Below are 17869 nucleotides of genomic sequence, written 5' to 3' on the forward strand. Positions count from 1 at the left end.
AAACAGCAGCCATCAAAAGCCAAGGAGAGAGGCCTAGAACACATCCTTCCCTCATAGCCCTCAGAAGGAACCAACCATGCCACCATCTTGTTGGAGGACTTCTTAGACTCTAGAATTGTGAAAAAATAAATTTCTGTTGCTTAAGCCACATTATTAGTGAAACTTTATTATGGCAGCACTAGCAAATTAGCACGGTACTTTTCTAAGTTCTTCATCAAGACCCTTTATTTACCTCCATTATAGCACCTAATACTAGTCTTTTGGTTTTTTCCTTCCCACTAAAACTGAAAGATACACGTCTTTTATTTCTGAATTCCCATAGTGCCAACAATATCTGGCATATAGTAGGGGATCAATAAAGAAATCATTGTTGGCAGGGTGTGGTGGCTCAAGCCTGTAATCCCAGCACTTTGGGAGGCTGAGATGGGTGGATCATGAGGTCAAGAGATCAAGACCATCCTGGTCAACATGGTGAAATCCCGTCTCTACTAAAAATACAGAAAATTAGCTGGGCATGGTGGTGCGTGCCTGTAATCCCAGCTACTCAGGAGGCTGAGGCAGGAGAATTGCCTGAACCCAGGAGGCGGAGGTTGCGATGAGCCAAGATCACGCCATTGCACTCCAGCCTGGGTAACAAGAGTGAAACTCCGTCTCAAAAAAGAAAAAAAAAAGATTAAAAAAAAAATAAAAAAAATTTTAAAAAAAGAAATCATTGTTGTAAAAACAAATGAACCAACAAATATGCTCCTCATTCACTATATTTCTAATGAATCAGCTCCACCTTTGGCATGAACTTGCTTGTGGAGAAACCACAAGCAGGTTATTATATGGATCAAAGTGTTCAGTAACATCTTCCTCTGTCATTATAAAACAGTTTATAAAAATTTTAAGCTAGTCTTTACTTAAAATTACAGGCATTTCAAGACATCTAGAAGACTTATTAGAAATATAATATATTCAAGTACCTCTGCCTATCAGCCCATGGTCCATAATTAAAATCTGTTCCTTTACCACAAACTATATCCAGACCCCAACATGGAGGCAAGTCTTGTAATTTGCAATCCTCACTGCTCATTTCTCCTTCAATATTTTCTTCTGTTTCTTCCGGAACAAGTCCTATATTCCAAAACATACAATATAAAGGCAGTTATTTTAAATGACCATTAAAAAGTTTCCTTAGATCAGCAGTTCCAACATTTTTTGGCCTCAGAAAACCTTCACACTCTTAAAAATTACTGAGAACCCAAAAGAGGTTTTTCTCATATTGTATTATGTCTATTAAAAATACTGTGTTCAAAATTAAAATTTAGTAATTTTTAAAAATATTATTTTTAAAATAAATTCATGTTGACATCATAAAATATTTAATGTAATTAAATATAGCATGTAATATATAAAAAATAAATGAAATTTTAATCTCATTTTTAATGAAAAATAACTATTTTCTAAAACAAAGTAATTTAAGTGAGACATATTAGACCTTTTTTTGGCAAATCTCCAATATCTAGCTTAATAGGAAACAAGTGGATTCTCATAGCTGTTTCAGCATTCAATCTGTTATTGAAGGATTTGGAAAAGATCTGGCCTCATACGTATATGTAGACAGAAAAGCGGAAAGTATTTTAATAGCTTTTTCAGATAATTTGATACTCTTCTTTGATACTACCTCAAAATTCAACATGTGGAAATTTCTTAAAGGTTAATTGCAACGTGGAATCCGAAGCTATATCACTAAACCTTTCATACCCTGTTATCTTAAAATCTACTGGTCTATCTTGCACTTTGAATACATTTTTTAATCTACGCATGACTTTTATAACATCATGCACTGCTCATTCGGGAAATACCGGTTCACTGAGTAATGCAGATTTTTTTCCAAACATTGATCAATGTTTGGAAATGTTTCATTACTAAACATTTAAAAACATCACACTTGCTTTATCACTGGTAGTCTCATCATAAAAGCTGTTAACTATTGGGATGCTGTCAAGCTCGTAACAGCAGACTCAAATTTTCCAAAGTTCTAATTTTCACAAGAAAGCTCAGAATCACAGTTTGTCTCTAATTTCTCTTTCAAATAAAACTGGTACTCCATGGGGAAAAAAAAAAAAAAAAGCAATTAGTACAGCTTGAAACTCAATCACACAAGTGCTTTTCCTCAAGACACCAGAATATTTTGGTATGCAACAAAAGTGCTTTATGTGTAATTCCCATTTTCTCACACCAGATATTAGAAACATTTTACTCAAAGGTCAACATTTGATAAAATAAGTAATTTCTACTGTTTAATCAAGGAAATTTTTATGTGACATTGACATTTTGTCTTACTGTGAATGTGGCAGTTGAAAAATTCAATGACTACTAGTACAATTAGGAAACACTGCCTTGATTAGTGTTAAAGCAACAACAGTTTTACCCACCATTGCACTGCACCATTAGCGCAAATGTCAACAGGGTGAAAAGGCAAATAACAACCTAGCTTTACTTTCAAAATACTTTGACCTTAAATACTTTTATACTCTGAAACGTATAAAAAGAGAAGTATGAAAAAAGAGCTTAAAATCCAATGCTTAGATACTTTGATAAAATGGAAGTCACCTGTCAAGAATTTTAACTAAATGGATTTCAATCTTTAAACTTTAAGTCTCAAATCTAACATACTAAGTATCTAAGCTAAGATAAACTACCTTAACTATCACTCTGTTCTTTAATTTTCACTCATGATCATCTGCATTCTCAATTTTTGAGGTATATCTATGAAAACCGAATTTGAAAAAAACAATGTTCTCTTTTAGTCTATAATACTAAATTAATATTCAAGTTTTGAGAAATGACACAGATATTTTTCAGATATTTTCACTCATATCTACATTTACCATTTCCTGATGCCTAAGCAAGATTTAAAATATTACTAGATATCAGCATTTCATAGAAGAAACAGAATTGTAGCTATGAAACATACTTTTTAAAAAAAAAACAGGCCAGGTACTGTGGGCTCATGCCTACAATCCCAGCACTGTGGGAGAATGAGGCAGGAGGATCTCGGCCAGGAATCTGACATCAGCCTGGATAACATAGCGAAATACCATCTCTTCAAAAACCTTAAAAATTAGTCAGGCATGATGGCATTATTTCTGTCATCCTAGTAACTCAAGAGGCTGAGGCAGAAGGATTGCTTGAGCCTGGAAGGTCAAGGGTGTAGTGAGCTATGATCATACCACTGCATTCCAGCCTGTGTGACAGAATGAGACTCTGTCACATTAAAAAAAATAGCAACAAAAACAACAATACCTGGCTCATCCATGTAGTAGTAGATGTCAACATCATTTGACTGCATCACCACAAAACCTTCTCCCATTAATCTCGGTGGTCTATAAAAAGGTGGAGGGGAAAGCAAACTAAACAAATCTCCAGAATATAAAATGTACAGTATACTAGTTAATGGTTGCAATAGGTGAAAATAAAAAGAAAAAAAAAAAACTAAAAAGTATATAACAAGTAGCATCCTGAAAAGAGAGAAAAACATCTTTCACATGAATAACCATCCTACCAAATTGTTCCACAGTTCTATTCTATATTAGACTCAATAATAAAATGATACTGAAAATTTATCAGTAAATTAGTTCAAGAAGAAAAAAATTGGGGAAGAAAAAATTTGGTTTTATGTTTTTCCTTTTCAGTTTTGAATAAGAAAAATTGATTTAAAACAAAGTTTAAATACAATAGATGATCACTGGAATAAAATAATATTCTACATTCTACAACAAAACTAAAATAAAATTTGATGATTTTATATTAATAACACTAAAAAACTAAATAAGTATCATTTTATCTATCTGTATAATAAACTATAACCATTCAAACACATCAAGAAAAAATGTTGTCATTTTTATCTTCGTATTATGTATTTTCACAAATATTTAATCAACTTGAAATAAATCTAAAGCAAACATCATGAACTCTTGACTCTGGAATGAACATTTTTCTACCATCAATAATTTCCCACAAACCATCAATCTTTGCTTGCTTTGATTAAACAACGTTTCTCTTTGTCACACATCTTCTTGCATATCAAAATTAACTTCTCAATCATTAGATAATATTAAATGCAAAACCTCAGCAATTTTTTTCTAAATAGGTATTAAATCACAAAGGTTAATGTTTAATCTCATCATGTAATCTCCACACTTACTTTTAATGAGTGAAAAATACAATTTTAAATTTTTTTACACAAATTATTAATAGCAAGACAGTTTTCCGTCTTACTCTCCATAACTTTCCCCCAAAAATCCCAACGTATTCAGTATTATTCCTTTACTCGTACAGATTTGTGTACACAGTCCACATTCCAGAAGATGCTTAACCAAGTCCATGATCTAAGGCCAAGTTGACCCATAGTCATCATGATACTCATAAAGTAAAAACCCTCTCTCTATTTCTAGCCAAGTCCTGGAAAATCTAACATCAGGCCAGCCAAGAGTTAGAACTAAAAAGAAATAATCATGTTTCAAATATAACCTCGTAAGATGCCTATACACAAAGAAAAAAGCTGAGACACCGTACTGAAAACTCTCCATATGAACACTAAAACTATATAAATTCAACCAGAGTATCAGTTACACACACAAAAAAAAAAAAAATTGAGAAAAAACATAAAAATCACAGAGCCCATCATTCTCCCACTTAGCACCCCACCACACTGAGTCAGTCTAGTGTACATCATTTCTATAATGAGTCTTATAAATACAAACAGCTACTTCACTGAAGGAAAAAAAAATCTGCAAAGTTAGATGGAAAACTGACAGTTTGTAACTTAAAGAAATGTCACGTGGGTCTCAAAACTGTACCATCTGAACTTCACCAAATTTTTCAAGAGTAATTTCAATTCAATTTTCAACTTTTACTAACTCAAAATGGTATTCCACCATAATGAAACTATTCAGCTTACTCTTTTTTTAGAGACAGAGTCTCACTCTGTTGCCCAGGCTGGAGTGCAGTGGTGCGATCTCGGCTCACTGCAACCTCCACCTCTAGGGTTCAAGCAATTCTCCTGCCTCAGCCTCCCAAGTAGCTGGGACTACAGGCACACACCGCCACACCCAGCTAATTTCTTTTGTACGTTTTAGCAGAGATGGGGTTTCACCATATTGCCCAGGCTGGTCTCGAACTCCTGAGCACAGGCACTCTACCCACCTCAGCCTCCCAAAGTACTAAGATTACAGGCATGAGCCACTGCGCCCAGCCTCAATTTATTCTTTATTCATGTCTTCTAGAAACAAAAACGTACCTGTAATATGTATCTCCTAACATACAAACAGAAGCTAACTGCCCAAAATAAGTTTCCAAAATACAATTAAGAGAAAACGGTAAAAAAATTATAGTTATAATCATGCAGAAAAAAATATTTAAAATTAATCACTGGATAGCATATCCATTTATCCTATAAACAAGGACTACACGGTTAACTGCTTAAATACAGAAATATACTAATTTTTGTACAACTTGTAGCAAAAAAATTAAAAAGATGTTAAAGGTTCTAGATGTATCTATATTAGCTATAATAAGTTTTTTATTATTTTTATAAGATTTTCTTACTCATCGTTTTGAAGACCAACGTATCTTGGACTAGGAACAAGCATGACTCGAACATTTTCAAGCTTTCCTTTCACAATATGCATGAACTGGTCAAGATGACTTGAAGGTGGTTTTGTAGTATAAGTTAAGAAAGCATCATCAAAATTGATGCACAGAGTTTGTGGTTGGTAATGATTTCCAAAGGCCAAACGTCCCTTAAAAAAAAAAAAAACCAGATAAAAGGTATTATATCATGCTATTCTGGCCATATTTCTTTCTTTAGCTAAACTATAACATTTTCTTTTCTTTTCTTTTTATTGTATTTTAGGTTTTGTGGTACATGTGAAGAACATGCAAGATTGTTGCTTAGGTACACACATGGCAGTGTGATTTGCTGCCTTCCTCTCCATCACCTATACCTGGCGTTTCTCCCCCTGCTATCTCTCCCCAACTCCCCACCGCCTGCTGTCCCTCCCCTATTTCCCCCCAACAGACCCCAGTGTGTAGTGCTCCCCTCCATGTCCATGTGTTCCCATTGTTCAACACCCGTCTATGAGTGACAACATGCGGTGTGTGATTTTCTGCTCTTGTGTAAGTTTGCTGAGAATGATGCTTTCCAGGTTCAACCATGTCCCTACAAAGGACACCAACTCATCGTTTTTGATGGCTGCATATTTTATGGTGTATATGTGCCACATTTTCCCTGTCCAGTCTATCATCGATGGGCATTTGAGTTGGTTCCAGGTCTTTGCTGTTGTAAACAGTGCTGCAATGAACATTCGTGTGCATGTGTCCCTATAGTAGAACGATTTATAATCCTTTGGATATATACCCATTAATGGGATTGCTGGGTCAAATGGAATTTCTATGTCTAGGTCCTTAAGGAATCGCCACACTGTCTTCCACAATGGTTGAACTAATTTACGCTCCCACCAACAGTGTAAAAGTGTTCCTATTTCTCCACATCCTCTCCAGCATCTGTTGTTTCCAGATTTTTTAAGGATCACTATTCTAACTGGCATGAGATGGTATCTCAATGTAGTTTTGATTTGCATTTCTCTAATGACCAGTGATGATGAGCATTTTTCTCATATGTTTGTTGGCCTCATGTATGTCTTCTTTTGTAAAGTGTCTGTTCATATCCTTTGCCCACTTTCGAATGGGCTTTTTTCTTGTAAATCTGTTTTATAAACTATAACATGTTCAAACAATGGCTAAATGATTCTACATTAGGACTGGTGCTATTTAAATTATTCCATTGGTCAATTTAAACCAGTACTTAAAAGAAAATGTAAGTACTTAAATTTAAACACGAATTTGTCAGAAAACAGTATTGATGTTAAAATAATTATTTCACTCACACTTTACAGAAATAGGAACTAAAAAAAAACCAACAAAATTATTTAATTTTCTTACATTAAAATCACATTTGCAAAAATTAAAAGTTCTATATTACTACCCCATGTAACAGTAATTATAGCAGAATTTACTTACTGTGCTCACATTGACCTTTATGACTGGAATAAGTGATCTCCATGAAGATGTGGGATCTTGAGATTCTGTTTTTACTTTAACTCTAACAAGAAAACAATAAAACTGACATGAATAAGAAAAAAAATAACTGAGGAGGACATAGTTCACTTCCTCACAACATGTATTATTAATATCAGCTGTACCTTTCCAAATGCATATAACGACTACTTCAAGTAAACAGAACAATGATCATCTGAAGGAATACTAACGTTCCTAAAGCTGTCTACTGGAGCACTCTATCATATCAAATTTTAGATGGACAAGCTATAATAACAAATCTATATTTTCAGAATGACAAAACTATAAGGGATGATATGCTATCATTACATCTACCATTTTGTCCATTATAAAACTATATGACATTTTATAAGACAGCCAAAGTTGTTTTTTTTTTTTTTTTTTTTTTTTTTAGAGACGGAGTTTCGCTCTTGTTACCCAGGCTGGAGTGCAATGGCGCGATCTCGGCTCACCGCAACCTCCGCCTCCTGGGCTCAGGCAATTCTCCTGTCTCGGCCTCCTGAGTAGCTGGGATTACAGGCACGCGCCACCATGCCCAGCTAATTTTTTGTATTTTTAGTAGAGATGGGGTTTCACTATGTTGACCAGGATGGTCTCGCTCTCTTGACCTCGTGATCCACCCGCCTCGGCCTCCCAAAGTGCTGGGATTACAGGCAAAGTTGTTTTTAAAACATAAACGATTAAGGTACAAGTCCCTTTGGTGATTTTCTACTGTTTTAAGCACTTCTGAAAATAATCCAGTTGTTCCTCTTCCTTCCTTCACCCAAATGCCTTGTGCCAATTAATTTTCCCTTAATGAAATGAAAACGGTAAGCCAAGACTAAGAAAACTGGCCATATACAAAGTACAAAAATATTAAGAAATAAAAAGTTCACAGCAATTCACCAAATAGATAAATAATATACAAATAAGTGGGTGTGGCTCTGGCCCAATCAAACTCTATTTACAAAACAGACAGACTTGTGTTACAGGTCTAAGTTTGCCGATCCTGTTCTAGAATATTTTTGTTGGTAGACCTACATATACAACAGATATGTGCTTTTAAAAGCAGACCTACATACACAAATACAAAACGATCTTACAGACAAACTGCTGAATGAAAAGCAAATTACGGAATACACACTATATGAAGCACATATTCTAAACATAAATGTTTAGAAACACACAGAACAAAATCATATATTTATATATGTACCTGAAATATGTATGTGTATGTTTATGTACATACATTCAAAAGGATAAAAGTTAAATTGGTAACAGTATTAATATGGAGAAAAGTAGGATTGGTGTGCAGCGAATAGAACAGGACTTTTTTTGATTACACATTCTATATTATCTCAATTTCCAAAATACTTACATAATTATTTATGTTACTAAAAGTTTGAGTTAATTTGCAAAGTAACATTATACTCTGTTTAGGTGCAGAGCCTCAATGATACTCTAATAAAGGCAAATGTTTAAATGCTAGAGATTAATAAAATTCAAGTATGACACAGAACCTTTCAATTTTCGATTGGGTTCTTGTTCTTCCATTTTCCCGTGTTTTATCATCTTCTTTCTTGGGTGGAATTATTGTTGGCTCCAAACCAAACAGCTCTTGAAGGCGTCCATAAAGATCCGAACGATTATAGACATGAAATTCAAAGTCATTGACTGTGATGTATAACCTGGTTTCTGCCTTTGGATCTAAAGACACCAATTACAAAACAAGTTTTTAGTCAACTTTTTAAGAACTTCAAAGTTTTTACTCAAACATTTTTACACAGCTAAAGTAATTCAATTTATTTTAAAATAGAATTCTATGATATAGAGAAGCATATTAATAAAATAAATACAAAACACAGGCCAAAAAAAGAAAAAAGTTGATGTTAGTCTTATATTTTAATTTAGCATTCTAAAAACAACTTTATTTTCTAAATTCTGGCTCTATACTGAAAAAAATTTAAAAGATTTTTATGTTAAGAGCAGTAAAGTAACATTTAAAGTACACCTTTACCCTAATATAGCCATAATTTTATACCAAAATATATGCAGTAAAATGTTTAAAGTATGATGCTTTATTTAACTATCATATTGGTATTTGAACTTTTGCATCAAAGAAACTAGAATTTTTCATAAATACTTATTTATTCAAACATACATGCTACTAAAACATAGGTTTTATGAACTGTGGACTTCAATCTTCTCAAATAAAAGACATAATTACATTAAGTAGAAATGGCAATAGTGATTAATGAATCCATCTATAAAGTGATGGATGAGGTACTTGTTTCTACTGAGGAAATAATCTAAAACAACGCACCACATGTCAACCAAAGAGTGCCATAGAAGAAAGGTACCACGGTCAATGCTTTGTTATCAAATGAATTCACCATGTTTTCTGAGACCTCTTTTTTATAACCTTTATCCATTTGTATCCAAAGGTACCACAGTCAATGCTTTCTTTTGTTATCAAATGAATTCCCTGTGTTTTCTGACACCTCTTTTTTATACCCTTTATCCATTTGTATCTCTATTGAACAAATTCAAACATTTATGGATATTTAAATGTTTTTCACTTTATAATAGATGTTTTTGAAAACTATTATGGAGTTTACAAAACTGATTTTATCATCACTTGGTTGAAAAATCCTTTCTTTTCACCTAGTAATCTACTGTCATTTATAACTTTATTCCTACAGGAAAATAGGTTTAAACTTACAAGTTTGAGCCAGCCAAAATTTCTTTAGATTTCACTATTAGTTCACTAATATTTAGTCTTCTATTGTTTTGCTATCATTCTCTTGCCGCACATAGCTTTCCCCCACCTTATGTGCTATATGATACACTCTTCCCTGATGGGACTAGCATAAATGGGCTAGTATTTGGCATCTGTAGAATATTAGGGGTAGACTTCATGTCTAGAAAATGTATTCCAACAGCTAGAGCAGCTGTTCATTAGGTAAGTTTGAACAATGGCTAAGTTTTGTCATACAATATATCCTGAGAGTTTGAAATGGGTATTTTGGAGTTTCTCATGTGTGACTTAGAATGGCAGTATGTTAATGAGTCTCTAGACTGTGATTTTACAGTACCAGTTGTTAAACTAGCATTTTTACCTTTTGTTCCTAGCAACTGCTGCAAAAATTTTTTTTCTTTCTTTCTTTTGAGATGGAGTCTCCCTCTGTCACCCATGCTGGAGTATAACGACATGATCTTGGCTCACTGTAACATCCGCTGCCTTGGTTCAAGCGATTGTCTTGCCTCAGCTCCCAAGTAGCTGAGATTACAGGCACCCGCCATCATGCCTGGCTAATTTTTGTATTTTTAGTAGAGATGAGGTTTCACCATGTTGTCCAGGCTGGTCTCAAACTCCTGACCTCAGGTGATCAGCCCACCTTGACATCCCAAAGTGTTGGGATTACAGGCATGAGCCACCATGCCCAGCCCTACTATTTTCCTTAACAATTGCTATCAACTATCTGAAGAATAACTTTGGGTGGCATTTAAGTTATCTTATTAACTAATACTGCAGAGATGGCTAAACGTATTCCTTACAGCCACGTTCTTTTCAGTCTTGGCTTTTGATACATTCACTTAAGTTTGAACAGGTCCAATATTTCTGCCTTTCATTTCATTTGTAAAATCTATCTAGTTTGTTCCTTAGAGAGATTTACTTTAGGTCCATATTTTCCCCTACATGTCATGCTTCTATTAATCTTGCAGTCTATTTGTTAGATGATTTGCTCTTGAATAAACTTTTTCTTTTTGACATATTTAGTTAACATAAGCCATACTGTTAACAAGATTACAGTGGAGCTGAAACAAAGTCTTTGTTTATATAGTTGGTTTATGATTTTGAAAGAAAAATATACCTCTTTATATATTTATATTAGATATTTTATTCTTAAATTATTTTCAGTGTTTAGGATATTAGTATGAACAAATAAAGCGATAGGGCGACAGTGATGTTAGAAAGTAGAGGAGGTCCATTTGAACTAACATCCCATGCTATTTGCCCTAGAATTTTGTTCCAAACAACAAAATTTGGAAATAATTGATCTTTTCAAAACCCCTCATCGATTTGGAAATAACTAATACTTTCAAAACCTCTCATTTTACTGATTAAGAAAGAGAAATTCCTCTAATTTTAACTTGTAGAGTCAGAGCAAAAACCTAATCTACTAACTTCCAGTCCAGTGCTCCTTGTATTATAAAACAGCCTTATCAACTGGGGCCCAAATAAGTCCTTGGAAATTCTTATCATAAATACTGATTGCAGCGTGTCGAAAGGATGAAGACACCTGCAGTATTCAGAAGGAACTGACAGTTTAAAGGTAAGCCTGAAGACTTTGACCACTTTAGAATTTTCCGATTTCAGAAATTCTCTGATTAAATAATTTCTAGAGTACAGAATGAAGACTACAATCATAAACTGTTTACAGTTTTTTTTGAGCTCTGTCCCCCAGGGTGGCATGCAAGTGATGTGATCATGGCTCACTGCAGCCTCAACCTCCATAGCTCAAGTGATCCTCCCACCTCAACCTCCCAAGTAGCTGGGACCACAGATGCATGTTTCCATGTTTGGCTAATTTTTGTATTTTTTGTATAAACAGGGTTTCACTATGTTGCCCAGGTTGGTCTCAAATCTGAGCTCAAGCAATCCTCCCACCCAGGCCTTCCAAAGTGCTGGGATTACCAATATGAGCCACTTCACCCAATCCAGCATTTTTTCTTTTTGAGGAAAGCAGTTACTTCATTTGATCATGAAATATTACATCTCTTTAAAATGAAATTGCTATTCACCAGAATACATGTATTAAGTCAAGAATAACTGATCCAAATGTCTTTCATGAAAGAGGCGGTTTTTGATAAAAATCCTTAACAGTTATTTGGGGCATTGCCTTTATTAATCATTGTGCTAAGCTGGGAAGGCAATTTAAAAAAGAAAGAGGGAAATGAGTGCTACTTGAATCTATTTGGTGGAGCAGATGCATATAAACAATTACAATTAAAGGAGAAAGGGAGCAGTGAATGTGATTGGAGGAAAAACACTGAGAACTTCTAACTTTGATATAGACCATTTGGTGTGGTCCCAATAGGGTCATGGTTTGACAATATTTAGAGTTCTGCCCATTTCTCAGAAAGCAGAATGAATGGCAGATGGAGGGCACTGAGGTTAGAAAATGGGTATGTTCACTGGGGTCTGTTGGGGGCTGGGGAGCTAGGGGAGGGACAGCTGGGGGATAGGGAGGTTGTGGAGGGTTAAAAGTGGGAGAAATGCCTGGTGTTGGTGACGGAGGCAGCAAACCACGATGGCATGTGTATACCTATGCAACAATCCTGCATAGAATTTAAAGTACCTCAGAATTTAAAGTACAGTTTAAAATAAAAAGCAGTGTGTTTAGAAATTCAATCTGGTGATAAATTTAAAGTAACAGGGTAATAGGGCATGATTTGGAAACTGTGTATGGAGGATCCCGAAGACCTAGCAGGCATGGCCAATAAAGGTTATTGGGCTGGAGAGTGCCATAAATTTAACTTATTTGAAAAACATAGCAAAATGTAGCCACTACTTTAGATTCATACACCTCAGGTTAATAGGAAGAGCTTAAATATTGGCCTTCCCTTGAATGGCTCTCTCCCATAATTTCTTTCAGTGTCTTGAATTGCTGTGTCTCTGTTTGCTCTTTGTAATTGCCCATAATCTAGAACAGAAATATTATAATTTTTGGATATTCTGTGTTCTTCTTAACATTTAAGAATATTTAAATTGTTTTTGGCTTGAATGTTCTTTTTCAATTTTTTGTATGGCGACAATTTTCAATAGAAAAAAAGATTCCACACCTCTATTTTACAGGGATATTAGAGGTTGATAGATGTTATCAATTACTACTTTTGCAATTACTAATAATTTGCCCATAATTTTACCTAAAGTGTGACATTTAATTCTCATCAAGAGGAGCACAACTTTGGTGAAAAGTCAATTAAGTTTTTCTTCCCTGTGCTTTTTTAAAGGAAATTCTCTAGCATGAAGAATGACATTCTTAAAAACATGCTCACTGTCATATCCTTCAAAAGTAAAGACATAATGTCAAATAGTAACGTAGGAATAAACAATATGGTTTAAGTACATTATTTGTCTACCATTACTCAGGAAGAATTTGGACTATAGTAGACAGAGGAATTGAATAGGCTGGAAACTAAGCTTTTTTTTGGTAAAAGTCTAACAAAATTAGTAGAGTATATAATCATTATATATAATATTAAAACAGATTATGTTCACTAACAAGACCTTATAATCAGTATTTCTTGCTGATTAAGGGCAAATCCATATGCTTCCACAGTTAACCAAGAAGGAAGTTGATGTTTCTTGATGGAAAAATTAGAAGCCTAATTGGGGCACATGCCTGGATAGACGGATGTCCATTCAGAGTTCCAAGAAGATGGACCAAAGTCTGTCTGCAGGTAGGGCCAAGATTTTTATTAGTAAGTTTTTGAATTGCTCTATTAGGATAAAAGAGGGGTGTTCAAGTGCCCAAATTCTATACCAGGAGCACATTTAGATCTGTCAGTTATCCAGTACAGTCCTTTAAAACAAGCGAGAAAACACATCTAATTTGTTTACGATAGAATGTTTGTAAATACTCCCTAGGTTATAAAATTAGTGATCTGCTATAGATGATTGTCAGCTAAAGAACAATTGTATCTGTCAAAAATCTTTATTTTGTTTTTAGGAGAAAGACTGTCTTTTGGAAAATAATTAAACTGTAGGACCAGTTGACTCTTAACAGGCAATGATATATCACAGTGTTTAAATAAATACGGATCTAAATAGTCATGCTTTCTTCTTAACCATAAGAAAGTCTTACAACAAGAAATGAAAGAATGATGGTAAAGCATGTCCCTTTCTGTTATTTTATTATTTAGAGGTTTTAGCCTACTATATTATAATAATTTAAAACTTGTTACATCTAAATCTTGTGAGTTAAATAAATTACATACATAGAAAACCCTGAGCAGTTTTTAAAAGGTCAGTGGACTGTTTTGTCTTTGTATCAAGTATTGATTCTAAGAATTACAAGGCCTTGGCAGCACTTCTGCACCTTACCTTTTTTTACTACAAATAGCATGTTCCCAATTACAAAATTAAATAAGTATCTTTTTTCTAATTTCTCTTTGGAAAACAAGGAGTCTCAATTAGCTGCTTGTTGAGAAGGCTTAAGCAGTTCCACAACATGCATTTACTTTTACTTTTTTCTCCATAAATTAACTGCTTGTTAAGACTTTTTTATGTCTATAAGTTTTAAATTTTTATTTTAGAGATGGGGTCTCACTAAGCTGCCCAGGTTGGCCTCAAATTTCTGGGCTCAAACCATCCTCCCACCTCAGCATCCTAAGCTAGGGCAAAAGGCACGTGCCACTGTACCTGGCTATAGCTTTTATCTACTGGGTATTTCATTAACAAATATTTAGGGAAGGAGCCCACTATGTGAATGCTACCATGTTCAGTGATAAGGAGGATGGAAAGATCTCTGCTTTCAAAGACAGAGGAATCAAGGTAGAGAATACATTTAGAAGAGTCGATTGATTACTCTTTTCTTAAATTATATATGAAGTTTTTACTTTTACTCTCAGTACTATCATCGTGAATGAAACAAAAATAACTGCTTTCAAAATGCCCTGCAGAGGGAAAAGTCAGTGAGAAATCTAGTGTTAAAAGAACCTAGTGATTTTAAATATTGCATGTAAGCTTTGAATATTGATTAATTTCTCATGAAGAAATAATTTTTTTAATATTTTCGGAAATAACATTTTTGCTTTGAAATAGTAATTATTCATTAACATAATTGATAAATACTTTTATTTTGTGGTGAAGAGGTTAGTATTTAGAAATCTGGGTTTCAATCTACTTCTTGCTGGTTGTGAAATCTTGGGCTACAATCACTAGGGTTGTTGTGAGGATTAAATAAAAGTGTGTATACAGAGTGCCTAAAAGAGTGCCTGGAACACAGCAAGAGTGCAATAGAGCTGAGCTGTCTTTATTATCATTCTGAACATTGTATCACATTCTGAAATGAAAGATTATCTAAAGAGAATAACTTGAAAACAGATATATATGTGACTAGTAAGAATCTGATTTCAAAGCCAAAAAAACTAGTATTTATTTTGTACAGCAATCCTACAGGTAAGTGGAGGAGTTCTCATTTTATACATTTAAAAAATGAAGCTCAGAATAGTTAAAATTCTTAAGTCGCAATATTAGTAAATAATGTTACAGGGATCATATCCTATATCCTTTCTACTATTTATTTACCTACTTTGTCCAGTTCCTGAAGAATCCAATGCAGCCATTCTCAATGTATTACTTTTTTTTAAAAAGAAGCCATGTGTTCGTGTGTGTGTGTGTACACGCATGTGTGCATGTGTATATGAGAGATGAATGCCTTTGGAATAAGTGCCTATCATTTGGAAGGATACTTGTTTATGAGGGGACATGCTCTCTGTTGGGGATATGCCTCTGCTGAACTGGGATGGTACCCCTGTCTATATGTTGGGGGCAGGGAGGATACCTTTGCAAGCAGCCTCTGTGTGTGTATTTATCTCTGTGAGGGGAATACAATGAGTGTATTAGCACTTGTGTGCATGTATATATGGCTGTGTGAGTGTGTGTGCATGTATGCACTCATCTTTGAAAATGTTTCTCTGTACATAAGTGTACCTATATGTGCAGGCCCATTTCTGTGTGCACATATATGCCTCTCTGTATGTGTGCTTTTCCCTGTGTTTCTGTTCTACGGGTATGCTTTTAGGCAATCTATCTCTTTGTATCTAAGTGTATAACACTGCGATACAGGCACAGAGGATGAAAGGAGTGTTGCCACATAAAATATTCCTTAGGATGGTAGAAGGCTAGGAATATTGAAAACGAAAAGATCCTGGACAGAAGCCTTGACGAAATACAGGCCATGTAAGCTTGGAGGTCAACCCAAGCTTAGAGATCTGATTTACTGTTTAATCATATAGGTCTCTAGCTGTAATACTATTAATGCGGGTGAAATAAATAGAAACAAGATAATAAAGGTGGGGTGTGAACTGAGCTACAATGTTTCTCTTTTAAAATATGAGACCAAGCGGTGTTTTTTATTTTATTTTTTCTTTTTAGGCACAAGGTCTTCCTCTGCTACCCAGGCTGGAACACAGTGGAGTGATCATAGCTTACTGTAACTCAGGCTGAGGCACGTTCCCACCTCAGGCCAAGTAATTAAGCCTACCAGCATACACCACCACACCCAACTCATTTTTAAAATTTTTGTAGAGACATGGTCCTGCTATATTGTACAAGCTGGTCTCAAACTCCTGGCTCAAGTGATCCCCGACCTCAGCCTCCCAAAGCACTGGGATTACAGGCATGAGCCAACATGCCTGGTCTCAAAAGGTGCTTTTTAAATGCTTATAGACTTGCTATTTGTTCAATACTTCTCTAAAGCGATTTTTGGAAGGAAAAAAGTGATTTAGGTATTTTGTTTAATCTTACTTAAAATTTTAAAACCTATTTATTATTCTTATTTAATAATTTAAGAATTATTTATTCACCATCTTCTATGTACTAGTCACTGTTTTAGGCACCAGAGATACAGCAGTGAATATAGGAAAAATTCTTCACTAGTGCAGAAGAGTGCATTCTGGTTGCAGAGGCGACAATAATTAATAAAATAAATGAGATAATGGAAGAATAAAAGCTGAAAAATAGGAATGTTGAGGGAGCTTGAAAATATTTTAGTATTCAGTATTTAGTGTTTATCAGTGCTGTCAACATACATTCAGAAATTAATACGTTTATCTTTATGTCTTGGTGTCTTCGATTAATGAAACCGTATCTTATCATAGTTGTAATATTAAAAGGAGAGAATCTGTTGTACATGTCCAGCAAGTTAGAGATGGATTTGAGAGTACTCCTGTTTTCATTTTTATATAGTCACCATTTGTTTATTCATCACAGCTGATCCAATTAGGGGCAGGTCCAGGTCTGCAGCTCACTCACTGGCCTTTAAAGCATATGCCTAATAATCAGGACATTTGTATTCAGGTATCATGATTAAACTACTGCTTATGTAAATTCGAAAACTAATAATTTAAATGAGTTTTCTGGTAAATTTTGATGGCCTTGAAGAATCTCGTAAGAATTAATTTTGAAATAGGGACAATCCAAGATGGCTGAATAGGAACAGCTCTGGAGTGCAGTTCCCAGTGAGAATGCAGAGGGTGAGTGATCATTGTATTTCCAAACGAGTTTTTACTCCCACAGACCAGGCGATTCCCAGGCGGAAAAGTGTCACGAGTCTCCAGCACAGCTGTTTCAGCCAGTGCAGCGGGTCTCCGCACAGAAAGTCACACAAATCAGGGCAGCCATTTTAACTGGTACCTGGAACGCCTGGGAGACAGAGTCACCCATTCAACTGAAAAAAGGGGGCTGAAACAGGGAGCCAGGTGATGTGGCTCAGGCCCCAACAAATACCAGCAATCTGAAACACTCTGGATTGAGAGTTTCATAGCAAGCACAGCTGGACCTGGGATGGTTCAGCTCATGGGGGGAAGAGCGTCCACCATTACCAAGGCAGTCCACCACGACCGAGGCAATCCACCATTACCAAGGCAATCCACCATTACCAAGGCAGTCCGCCATTACAGAGACAGTCTGCCATTACTGAGGCAGTTCTAACTATACCTCCATAAACAAAATCACAAGGAGGTTCACACAGCA

General features: G+C 35.0%; 1 protein-coding gene across 10 annotated transcripts in view; it reads right to left on the minus strand.

The window, feature by feature from the left end:
- Nucleotides 1–17869, minus strand: part of BLTP1 (bridge-like lipid transfer protein family member 1) — a 217450-nt gene that overhangs the window by 170352 nt on the left and 29229 nt on the right. For all 10 annotated transcript variants that reach the window (XM_039479082.2, XM_074396938.1, XM_074396937.1 and 7 more), the window contains 5 exons: nt 8625–8811; nt 7069–7150; nt 5596–5789; nt 3292–3371; nt 966–1116 (listed from right to left, as the gene is read on the minus strand). In XM_039479082.2, coding sequence (XP_039335016.2) covers nt 966–1116; nt 3292–3371; nt 5596–5789; nt 7069–7150; nt 8625–8811 — 694 coding nt within the window. The remainder of the gene's footprint in view (nt 1–965; nt 1117–3291; nt 3372–5595; nt 5790–7068; nt 7151–8624; nt 8812–17869) is intronic.

This window comes from Saimiri boliviensis, chromosome 3 (genome assembly GCF_048565385.1).
Source record: "Saimiri boliviensis isolate mSaiBol1 chromosome 3, mSaiBol1.pri, whole genome shotgun sequence".
NCBI classification, from domain to species: domain Eukaryota; kingdom Metazoa; phylum Chordata; class Mammalia; order Primates; family Cebidae; genus Saimiri; species Saimiri boliviensis.